This window comes from Hippopotamus amphibius, chromosome 13, assembly GCF_030028045.1.
Source record: "Hippopotamus amphibius kiboko isolate mHipAmp2 chromosome 13, mHipAmp2.hap2, whole genome shotgun sequence".
Lineage (NCBI taxonomy): Eukaryota > Metazoa > Chordata > Mammalia > Artiodactyla > Hippopotamidae > Hippopotamus > Hippopotamus amphibius.
This window is the reverse complement of record NC_080198.1, coordinates 72,495,067-72,507,599: the sequence shown is the minus strand read 5'-3', so window position 1 is coordinate 72,507,599 and position 12,533 is coordinate 72,495,067. Positions and strand designations below refer to the sequence as shown.

The following is a 12,533-nucleotide window of genomic DNA, read 5'->3' as shown; positions in this document are numbered from 1 at the left end:
TTTAATCTTTTCAATAATCCTAAGATTTAGACATTATTTTTATTCACATTTTAGAGACGAAGAAACTGAAACTGAGCTAGAATAACTGGCTGAAGTTAACGCAGCTGGTAAATAGAGGCACATGAGGTTATAGTCTGGAAAGGCTGTTTGACGTGAAGTCAGGTCCTTTTTCTCTCAGTGATGCTGGTTCTTTTCAACCTATTTCAAAGACACGGGGTACCTGTGGTACGTCAGGAACCACTGACCAGAAAAAGGAGAGAGAGGGGAATAAACCAAGCAGTGCTCTGGGCCTCTCACTCTGGTTTCAACCAGAGCACATGTGATACATATATCAGTCCCATTTAAAGTTTTGTTTGAAAAACCAAATGCTGTATTATGCCATGATGTCTCCTAATGCTGTGCTTGCAACTTCTTGCAGTTAGATTTGTCTCATCCTTTCTTTGCTCTCACAACAGTGTGAAACCTCACCTGACCTGGAGCACATGGAAATCGTTGCCCTTGGGATGTGCTTTAGGCTCCAGGACAGCACAGTCTAAGGATCTGCCGTGACCCCTGGCAGCCTTGCTGTCTTTCTCATCAAGGCCAGTTAAATTATTCACAGTACCTGCAGCCTTCTCACGGCTGTCAGTGATATCACTACTATCACAACTCATTGAGCTCTCTTCAAAGAGGGAAGTGATATCTTCTCCAAATATCTTGAGGCAGTTTTCAATGAGAAATTGTACAAAAGAAATCTGTTACACAAAAGGGCCAAAAACAAGGTATTATTTTACATATGGCATAGTGGTAAATCACACTTCATATATGAATCTTGGCTCTAACAAAAAAGCAAAATAATCCTGAGAGAAATTCAGACTTGATTAAATATATATATATATATATACACACACACATACATATTTATAAACCAGTTTTCTCTAAGAAATAACCAATACTTTCAAGAGGACTTTGGGCACAGATTTTAAAATTCTTTCAATCAGTGGGCTAAAGTTATAATTTGTGGGCTAGTTTAAATAGCGAACATTTTTGTAATGATGGTTACGTCTTTAATACTAGGATAATTTTCAAGTAACCCACATAGAATGTTTGGGGCCAAGGTGTATATTCTCTTATTAAATTTTATTTATTTTTATTTAAAAATTTTTCCAGTTTTATTGAGATATAATTTATATATAACATCTTATTAAAATTTATAAAGTATCCAATACAGAAAAACTTGTGTGGTTTACTTCAGTTAAGAAATATCTGAAATATGGGAAGCAGAGATTTCAGTGGTTTTTTGTGAAAGAAGGAAGCAGCTGGAGAGAAAACATGTCTGCTTGTCTAACTGCATTGCCTTGCCTCATGCTTGCTCTGGGTAAGCTTGGGGGAAGAGCTCTGATCCTATTAGGCATGTTGTGGCTCTGTTAGGATGTTCTGAAATCTTTTACTAGTTTCTTCATCCTGTAGTGGAGGTGAAATAGCAGCCAAGTTTTTTTCTGAACGAGCCAGCGGGAGGCCAGCATGTGTGGCGCCACAGGTGCTCACGTTGCCCGAGCCACCTAGGATGTGCCAGCAGTGACCGGAGCCGCAAGGTGTTGGCATCACTATGTAATGATGAAACCATGGCTTGGAAACTTTGCCCAAGTTTACACATCCTTCAGTGATTAGGCTGAGAGTTGAACCTTGGCTCTCAGACTTCAAAGCCCAGATTCTTTTCTATCATATCATCCTACTCTCATCTTTCTATTGTTTGGGTCTCCTAGATGGAAAAGGAGAAGTGACTCAACTGCTCTCAGCTTCCCGCTTAATAGCCCACCTTCCCATATCCCACCACAGAAGGACTCTGCCACTCCAGGGGAGTGTAATTAAAATGTGCACTTTAAAAAACTGGTCCATCAGAGTTAATACCACAAACTTCAGGTTCAAAGCAGGGACCCCTTCCCATAAGGCATAAAAATGAGAGATCTTATTACCTTTTTTCTGAAGTCGTTTTCTAATGCTGAGCTGCCAGAATGAGGTGGGCAAAGAATGCTTGGGGCTATACACACTGATAAATTGTGAGCTGTCATCTGATTGGATGAGGAATTCTGCTCAATGTTGCGTAACACTCCAAAAAGGTATTGCAAGAGAACTACATTAGCTCTTGGCAGCTGGCCTAAAAGACTAAAGGCAGAAGAATGCACTTCTAAATAAAACAAGTCATTTTGCTTAGGAAGTGGAAATACAAAGACAGAAAATAGAGGACTTCTTTGTATACTATGTACACATTCCACTCTCACAGAGTTGCAGGCGTGAATGCATACAAAAATGTTTCATTGAATTTAATTCCTGATCCAGATAAGAACTCCTCTGGTTAGTTATGTGTTTGACAAAGTTAAAATCATATACCCCTGGCAGATTGGTCCTTTAGCATCTCTTTTTAGACCAGTGGATTTCATCTCCAGCAGTTTCATGTATTTAGAAGGTATAAAAGGGTCAAGGATTCCATATTAATAAGATTAGGAGAAAAACACGAATTCAATATCAGCAGTAAGGCATGTGTCTATTTTTTATACTGGCTGCCATGGTTAGGATCAAGTGGAACCCTTTGACATTGGTCATTATTTTAGTGGACAAAGCTGTAAACTATAAGCTAAGATTTTCCTGAGTGTATGTTGGTTGCATTTTTGAGGTGTGAACAGGGTTGAGTAATTATTGCATCATTACCTCTGGGCTGCAGCTATTTTCTCCTCCTCGTTCCCCTGGTCAATAACACCAAGCCATTTATCATAGAGACTGGCCGAAAATATACTTCCTTGGATATTTCGAAGAAAATCCTTACATGGGTAAAAAATTGTATATTAATCTTAAGTTAAATATGTTGGAGAAATTACAGAGAAAACATTTAGTTGCAAAATTGAGTTCAATGTCCATTTCCTTCACAACTACACAAACTGTGATCCACACAGAGCTTGGCTCTGATTCTCCATAGACTTGCACATCCAGAAGCATTGCTTGGATTTTCTGCAACTGAAATTAGAAGCATAAAAGTAGAGTCTGGGCTGTAGAGAGAGTGAAGCTAAAGCCCCTTCTATCACCTGGAACTTACTCTTTGTGTACATGTTAGCACAGTAGTACAAACTGACAAGGTCTGGTGATAGCTCATCCTAAATCGTATTAGTTTTTTGAAAAGAAATGCACATACCCATTTTGCTTGTTTACTTTAGACACAGTGCTTGCTCTTAATTCAAGCAAGAGAAGTTCTGAAACAAAAAAATAACCAAAAAACACACTCCCACATGCTCTTGCATCTTAAGAGAGAACTGGGCTTTCTGACTTGAGGTATGTGTGCTCCTTGGGAAAAAACTACTCTAATAATAGTTTCAGTCTTCCTTTTTTTTATAGCTATATAAAAGTTTGTTCTGCAGACTTCTAAGCAGCAGGTGTTGAAATATATCCAAATCCCCAGTGGGTAACTACATGTTACCTCTTACACCTCCTTGAATGGAACACATCCTCCTAAAAAAAGGAAATTAAAAATTTAGATATATAGCAGCTTCAGGCCTCTGAGTATCAGGCTAGTGATATGCAAATGTAAGTTTGCCAAGTGGAGGCCTGGAAAATTTGTCCCTTTAGAGGGCTGAGGAACAAGTCTTAATATCATAGAATTGGGCCCATTAAAATTTATGAAGTTGTAATCTTCTGTGCAAGACTGAGGGGAAATTATTGCATTGCCTTGCTAGTTTCAAAGGCACACCTTGCTTCCACTGATCTTAATATATAGCCCGACTTCTCTTAGTAGTAGTTTGTCCAGGAAGTGCTTCTAGGCAACTATCATGATTATAATCCAGTAACTGTCCACTTGTTCTGATACTTATTGAGCTACTCTTGGTGCCAGACACTCTGCTGAGTACTGGGGATAGAGCAGTGAAGACAACGGACAAAGTCTCAGTTCTCTCAAACCTTCACTGTGTTATTGGTATACAATACCCACTCACGGTCTTTAAGTTCTTCACTGTTTCCTACGGAGTGACCCCAGTGTCTTTGGAGAGAAGCAGCACTCCAGCTTTGGCTGGTTCTGGGAGTCTGGGAGGGTGCAGCAGGGCCTTTGCCTCATGTGTACCAAACTGCACGCACTTGGAGTGTGTGTCTCCTCTCTTTCCTGGACCCTGTGCTGCAGAGTCCACTGGTGGGGCTGAGTGTCATTAAGCCAGAACATGACCCATGCAGAATATGCTAAGGGTATCTGCTGTTGGACCTCTGTTTACAGAAAGTTTAATGGCAAACTCGGTGCGGTACGCATGATACATTCATTTCTGATTGAGGCCAACTCTCTGGTTAGTTTGACACGTGGTATCATCAAGGTCAAGGTTGCAAAGTCTGATCCTCCACCAAGGTCTGTCAACTTTAGGAAGAGAAAACTTTGGGAATGTCTAAGAACCGTACCCATGAGTAGCCACCCTCTTGCTAGTCTGTGCTTATAACACGGAAATAGGTAAGAGCCTACTAACTCTTGCTAGAAAATCAAGTCAGTTCCATGTGTGTACCTTACAGAGGGCAACACTTAGCTTGCTGTTTGCCTACCTAGTGTGTATTATTATGGTGCGAGTGTAGTAGCAGTCAACTCTAAGTCATTTCTAAACTGTCGCACTTTATCATATAATTGAATTATGACCGAACAGTAATAGGGGACAGGGAAAGACCACATGTTACTGAGTTCCTAAGATAATTTTAATAACCTGTTTACTACATTAACATATTTTTGTTCAGAGCTACTAACAAGTAGAATGTAACTAGACACTTGTAATTCAGCTGTATCATTTCAAACTCAATCTATTTTTGTATGAATCTATTGAATTTTCAGAATTCCAAACTGATTCTGACTGCTGCACCCACTTTAAAAGTCAGATTTATAGGAAAAGGCACGTGGGTAGGAGCTGGTTACCATGTAACTATAACCGCAGGTGGTGGGTTAAACATAACAAGTATTAACAAAGGATGCCAAAGGTGGTACAAGGAGGAAAAAGGAGGAACAAAGGGTGGAGTCATCCCTACACTAACTTTAAAGTAAAAGGCATTGAGAGACAGGGGAAGGAAGATGAAATGGTCAGCGATTTCAGTGGCCTCACTGAGCATTTTTTGATTTATGGTAAGGCAAATATTTACTTACTGTGGTAAACTTCTGTAACTGTTTCCAAAAGCTTAATATGAATTTTCTTTACTATGAACTTTGCCTTCATTAGTGGTGAGGAAGTCATTACAAGCAGGAAGCTTGTTTTGGTAAACACTCTGTGTGTATAAGTGTGTGTTTTGAAATTTATTATTTTTATTCTTTTGCATAGAGTGTTCAGGAGTAAATGGGGGAGGGTGTTGTGTGATGAAAAAGGAAAGTATATCTAACATGTGGGGCTTTTAACACCCAAAGTAGCTTCCTCCAATTCTGACTTGGTGAAGTTTTCTTTTTTTTTAAGAACTTTTATTGAGATATAGTTAACATACAATAAACTGCATATATTTAGAGTGTACAATTTGGTATTTTTTTTCTTAGTAATGTATATATGGCAATCCCAATCTCCCAGTTCATTCCCCCCAACCCTCCCCACTTGGTGTCCATATGTTTGTTCTCTACATCTGTGTCTCTATTTTTGCCTTGCAAACCGGTTGATTTGTACCATTTTTCTATATTCCGCATATATATATGTTAATATATGATATTTGTTTTTCTCTTTCTGACTCATTTCAATCTGTATGACAGTCTCTAGGTCCATCCATGTCTCTACAAATGTCCCCGTTTTGTTGCTTTTTACAGCTGCGTAATATTCCATTGTATCTATGTACCACATCTTTTTTATCCATTCATCTGTTGATGGACATTTAGGTTGCTTCCATGTCCTGGCTATTGAAAATAGTGCTGCAGTGAACATTGGAGTGCATGTGTCTTTTTGAATTATGGTGCCCTCTGGGTATATGCCCAGTAGTGGGATTGCTGGGTCATATGGAACTCTATTTTTAGTTTTGCAAGGAACCTCCCAACTGTTCTCCATAGTGGCTGTATTAATTTACATTCCCACCAACAGTTCAAGAGCATTCCCTTCTCTCCACACCCTCTCCACCATCTACTGTTTTTAGATTTTCTGATGATCCCCATTCTAACCGGTGAGGTGAGTGAAGTGTTTTTATATTACGCCTGTTAGGGTTCTTGGGCAGTCATGATGCAGGACCAGTCATATAGCTTCAGAGTTATTCTGTGTGGATAATGCTAGAAATTTCCCTACCTTGAAGACGGATGCTGCCACAAGAACGGATTCCTCATCCAAGTTCACTTTGTCCCCAGAGTTTATCTTCTCCTGTAGGGCTCTGCATGATTTTATACTGCCTGGTTTTCTGAAGATGCCTTCTGTGAGTGGCCCTTTTTGATTGATAAAGTAAAGTATATCCTATAGAGAAACAAAAAGAAAACTGTGCAGCATTTCATATCTACAAGCTCAGAGCACAAGCTTGCCCCCTTTTTGACAGAGCTGAGGTGTATGAGGGTACAGTGCTAGAGCTGCAAGGACTGGAGTCAATTTGAAATTTTTTTCAGTGTCTCTAAATATATTTTCTACCCAACAATCCATTTTACATTCATACACTGAAACATTTGACACACTTGCTTAATCAGATTTTCCTTTTTAGTAAATTTACACTAAGTCAAACTTCTCTGCTTTGAGGCGTTAGTAGAATCATCCTCTCCTCCTCCACTGTTCCTTTCTCAGTATTACCTAATATAGATGCTCCTTCCTAAGTGTAGAAATCTTTTTCCATACTCATTTCCCATTTGTTTTTTCTTTTTTCCGTGACTGTACACCCCATTTCTACTTCTGGTATTTCCTCCCCTCTCTTAAAACAGGCTCAAAACCCTTTTCCTCCTTCTCTGATCACATTCCCTTCCCATCAGTCTTTCATTTCCTTTTGCTGTGTCTTCAGGTCCTGTACTTACAGGGTAGAGAGATAACAGATGTTGGAGTCAGGTAATCCAAGCACTCTGAACTCTGTTATGCTACTCATCTGCTGTGTGACTATGGGCACAGCACATACTTTATTGAGGCTTTTTTATTTTTCATTTATGAAGTGGGGATGGTAATTATCATAGTTAGCCCCAAATTTGCTGTGAAAGGTGCAAGGACTGGGGTAGGAGCTAGCATGTACCTATTAATAGCGTGATACATTTCTTCATAGATAGCATAAGAATCCCTGCATCTAGGACAGTGCTTGGAGGGATAGTGGATCGTGAACAGATGTTAACACTGACAATTCAATACACTACTTTGAGATAACAGAGGCCAAACTCTGTGACTTTCATTGGACACATTCTGTCAGGATTAAATGATTCGTATTTGCCAGAGGATATCTTTATGCTTAAGCATGTGAATTACAAATGAAATCTCTGTGAGATGTTTTGAGTGGTAAGGTGGAGTAGACTCAGCTGAAGGAGACTTGAGACTTGTATGGAGTTCAAGGAAGGAGATGAGACTATGAGGATGAGGTGGGTTTTCAGAGATTCATATGCACAGAGCCCGTTACAGTTGATCTGACCAGGTGCAGGTGGGTCTTTGCTGAAACCAGTGGAATGGCCAAGAACATCTTTTCCATGTTGTATTTGCCTTATGACTCTGCGCTCCCTAAATCAGATCCTATTCTTTGAAATAGTGTTAACAAAACTTCTCAGTCAGAGCCAGGGGCTGTCTAATGACGTCTCCATTTGAGGGTGGATTTGGATGAGAACACGTGATCTCTCAGAGCTCCCCTCCTCAGGAGGGCTGCAGAAGCCCAAAATGAGACCTACTCGGATTGGGGTGGGCAGGCTGCCATCATCGCACACATCCTCCAGAGAAACTCCGAAGAGCTGTTTTGGCTTTGTGGGTGGTGGGGCTGGGCCCTGGCTGTCCCGGCGAGTCCTGAAGCTCCGCCAGAAGGCCCAGTTTTTGGCAGAACTCTTCTTGACTGTCTTTTGGCCTGCATCTAAGGAAGAAGTGAGATTATTACGAATAGCAGTGTAGTTTATTTAACCTGATTTCCACGGTTTACATTTTACAGCATATTCATTGCAGTGGCCGGAAGAGAGAACAACTGAGTCATTTGTTGTACAGAATTTCCCACATTCTGAAATTGGCTACTTGCATCCTTGTGGTGTTCATGTGTTCTTCTTCAACGTATCCTGCAACCCAGTATTTAAACTTAGAGGCTTGATTAGACTCAGGACTGATTCTCCCAGTGACAGTATTCCCCAGACAGTGCTATCTACTGCCTCTTAACTGTGTCCTGAGGCACTTAACCTGTATTATACACATTTCCTGATGTTGTGTTATCAGTGGATTCAGGTGTCAGATCTCATTTTAAAAGCCAAAAAGATTTGGTATTCAAATCAAGCAGAGTTTGGTAATCATTTACTTTTGTAGTAGGTTTCTTCCCACTCTTAGATTTCCTGTTTGGCTGAGTACCCAACCATGGTCAACTTTCTCCCGTCAAAAGGATCTGCCTGTCATGACACATCCTGCCTGACCCCACTTCTCAGCCAGCTTCTGGACCTCTCTTCTGGGTGGCCACAACCCTCTGGCAGCTCTATAGATGACTTTCTGCAGTCAGGGTCCTTGGGAAGTAGTCATTAAATGCTGGCTATATGGTAAGATGCCAGGTGGCCATCTTCCTGTAACACCCTACCCAGCTACCCAGGCCCCTGTCAAAGGAAAGCTGAAGACAGGCTTTTAAAGAAAAAGTGATCATCAATGAAAAGCTGAGTTCAACATTTCTACTGCCTAACTGTGAGTATTTTCTGGATATTTGCTTAAGTAACCTGTTTAACATTTACTTAAAAAACCTGCTGAAATAACCAACGAAAAAAGTCAACAGAGGTGCCAAGTTGTAGGAAAATAAACAGATGAGCAACATTTTACCAAATATCCTTAAACGCCCATCCACTTGGCTTTCCTGAGACATAGTGAGTGCATCACCATGTCCACTCATGTGGACGGAACACTTCTGGTTCTGGATGAGAGAACCAGAAGGCTCCTGTTCTGCCAGCTAGTTGGATAAGTTACTTTAAACTCTTTGAGCTTTGGTTTGCTCAAATTTAACATAAATGATGCTACCTACACTTCATTGAACTACATAATGTAATGTACTACTCAACACAAGACATGGCTCATAGCAGCCTTAGCAGAGGTAATTCCCCCCCGCCCCTGCCTCAGAGAGCCTAAGGCAGCCTAGACATCAGTCTCCTCCCTGCAAAGCAGACCCCACCCCCATTCTTCAGCTGATTTTGCAGCCTGCAGATGTGCACTCATGAACGAATGCCACCAGTCCACCTTAGGCTCTTCCTGCCCTGGCATGTATACCTCCATCATTTTAAAAGGAGAGAATGAAGAAAGCAAATACATTCTTAAATCCAGGAGGAGATTTTTCTACCTTAACATGTACAGAAATTTAAGATACATGTTTAGATAGGTTGAATTGTTTTATGCAACCTGGTTTCCCTATTCTTAACCTGACTGTATTATTTTTAAAGCTATCCAAATGTACTCATGTATTACAACCGTATTCATTCACTGTTCAGCTTTAATAAGAATACTCCTAAGAAGAGTGCTCTATCCCTTGCTATAAAGCTATATATCCAGCTACTCTATGAGCATAGACAGAAAGCAAAATAGACCTTGAGTCCTATACTTTCTCAAAGATACTTTCAGGCTTAGTTGGACCTCTCATAATGTACTTTAAAGTTCATGTTGCCTCTGTGACCAATAAAAATATATGCTATAGCCATGAAAAATATGGAGACTAGTAAACAAGCTAACCTTACAACCTCATCCTCCTTACACAGTCTTGGCAAGATGTAGTTTAGTGTTTCCTGATGCTCAGATTAGGGTTTGAATATTAAAAAAATATATAATTTTTGAAACTTTTTGCTTACAGAATAACAATCATAACAATAAAAATACTTTAAGTAGGAATTCTATTCTGGCCCCAGTACTTCCCAGATTAATTAAGAACATTTTATTCAGAGAAAGAAATATCAGTGGGACAATATTGGAATGGTAGGGGGAGAAAATTGCAAGAGGGAAGATTTTTAAAAACCCCAGCCATAAATGTTCAGTTCCAATCGCAACCTGGGTCTGAAGCAAATGTGGAAATGAGACTGCTGTGGGGGTAGAATTAAGAGTTCAATTCTAACCAGAACCCCCAGAGCCACTTCAGCCTAAGTCCAGAATAGATTTGAAGTCTTTTCTAAGCCATACAGTCATCTAACCACCTCCTGTGAAGGCACGAGATGCTAGACACAACATGGGGAACATGTGTTCCCAGGCCATAAGAAGCTCATATTCTAATAAGACACACAGATGTGTACAGATGTAATTATATGTAGGCAGTGCTCTGGGGAATACAGAGAAGGGAGATGTGTACCTGGAGGAATTAAAAAAAAAAAAAAAAAAACCAAAAAACCAAAAGCCAAAACCTTCCTGGAAGTGAGTTGGATCTTGATTTCAGACCTTTGGTGTTTCTCTGAGCTTGATTCTGTGGGTATTGGGGCCTGCCTATACGGTTCCCTTAACCCCACATGGAGAATCGGCTGTATGTCATGAGTTTGTTTACAGCAGGAGAGACAAGAGCCAAGGGAAGACACTTCCAGGAAAGGAAGGGGCTCACCTTTCCCCTGCTGATTCCTGGCTTGGTTCCTGGCTGTGTGCTTGGGTTTCAGGATAAACCGGCCTTGGATCTCTTGGGACTCCTGCTGCAGTGGGAAGGCCTCCTGGAGGGCAGAAGGAGAGGTGGAGTCCTCCGATCCCCGCTGCAGGAGCACAGTAGCTGGAAGATGGCTCATTTTAATTCCATAGGGATGTTCATGCCCTATGTGGAGAAAAATCTACATATAGATTCAGGCTGATATGATGGGTACAGTCAAACCTACCTTACCGTGAGCAAGTGCCCCACACTGGTGTGGCTGCTGTTCTTCTGGGGCTTCTGGGTAGAGAAGGCTGTACTTTCTGAGTAGGATGTGCACTGTCATGGGGGACACCCTGCAAAAAGCAGGTGCCCAAGCAAATGAGTTTAAATAGTAAAGAGAAGAATGTTTTGAGACACCTTGCTTGGTTTGGAATGTATATATCCATCCCTGCATTGCACAATGTTGACTTTTGTTGTGTTTCCATCTGAGAATATTGAAGGCCTTCTAGTTTCTGCCTTGACACTCACTAGATTGTACATCTCAGGCAAGCCTTACGTTCTTCCTTTGAAATGCTCACCCTCACATAGACTGATAAGGAGCAAAGTAAATATATGAATAAACATTGGTGCTTAATATTTTTAAAATGATTGGGCTATATACGTTAAGAATTGCTCTGATCACTGTTCTCTCACACGTGTCAGTTTAACACACAGATTTTTCATTTCCTTTTGTCAGTTCAACAGCCAGAGCTATTCCAGAGCAGCGGGGTGGTTTGCCTTTATGTTTCCCTCCCATTGCTGCCTTCCCTCCGTGGGGGGGGTTCCTGCAAGGCAGTGAGGCAAGGCTGCGCGGTGGTGGAAACCCGGAAGCAAAGTGCAAACCAGTGTTTACAGAGTGGAAAACCACACCAGAAATCCTCAGGAGGTGCCTGCCAAGTGATTTGTTTTGCTCTTTCATGCTTTACAGTGCTTCCTCTCCATAGAATGCCCAAAGACCCTGTGTTGTGACGTGGATTTCATTTTTTAAGAATAGAAGGAAAGTTCCTTTTCTTTTGTTTCTGATTTATTATTGAATGTAACTTGGGGAGCTCTTGCTTTTGCTTTTCATCTAACATAAGTGCAATGTCAGCGTTCTGTTCAGAGCAAGAATCACAGTGACTTCCATCCTTTAAAGCAAAAGAAGCTTCCATGACAGCAATAAAATGCAACCAAATCACCAGGATAACCAGGAGCTAATCCGTAACTGTGAGTTGAGAGCAGGTTAGGAAATGCATTCGGGGTGACTGCTGAGGTAGCATCATGAAGGCCCGGCTCTTAGGAGTCCTTTAGAGCCAGCCACGGTGCGTGAAGCTGTTCTAAGCCTAAAGATTGTCATTTACATGGTTTTGTTTAAATGAATGCACTTCATTAAAATAAATATATTTAAGTATTCGATTGTTTTCACCTTATTGCTGGTGGACTTTTACAAAAATGTCAACATTAAACAAGAAAAACACATGAAATAGGTGAGGGGAGTTTGTCCTCAGCTTGGTGCTTGGTGACTCCATGTATTTCTGAGACTGGGAATATATATATCATAGAAAAAGCTCAGTTGATTAGATTTTCTAGATCACTTGAAAACGTTCTTCAGGTCACTTGAAAGAGTAAAAGCCTCACAGGATTATTGAAGAGATTAAAAAAAGAAAAAAGAGGGAATGCTCTAAGATTTCTAGCAGAAATCATTGTCACCGTTACTGTATTGCAAGTTCTGCTACAGGTTTTGTCCTTTCCTTTGTTTTATTCCCTCCTTTTTTCACTGACCACACTGAACAGACTTGCTGATCTAAGAAAAGCAAGTCTTTCCTAGCTTTAGAAAAGCTAGATTATTTTTAGCT

At 40.7% G+C, this 12,533-nt stretch overlaps 1 protein-coding gene across 1 annotated transcript in view; it reads right to left on the bottom strand.

Annotated features, from left to right (window-relative positions):
- Positions 1–408: 408 nt before the first annotated feature.
- LOC130834495 (rho GTPase-activating protein 20-like) overlaps positions 409–12,533 on the bottom strand; it is a 28,180-nt gene continuing 16,055 nt past the window's right edge. The window contains exons 8-13 of the mRNA XM_057704639.1: positions 10,642–10,842; positions 7,787–7,962; positions 6,237–6,398; positions 2,689–2,798; positions 1,956–2,145; positions 409–734 (exon numbers count right to left, since the gene is read on the bottom strand). Of these exons, the coding sequence (XP_057560622.1) occupies positions 465–734; positions 1,956–2,145; positions 2,689–2,798; positions 6,237–6,398; positions 7,787–7,962; positions 10,642–10,842 (1,109 nt within the window). The 3' untranslated portion in view covers positions 409–464. The remainder of the gene's footprint in view (positions 735–1,955; positions 2,146–2,688; positions 2,799–6,236; positions 6,399–7,786; positions 7,963–10,641; positions 10,843–12,533) is intronic.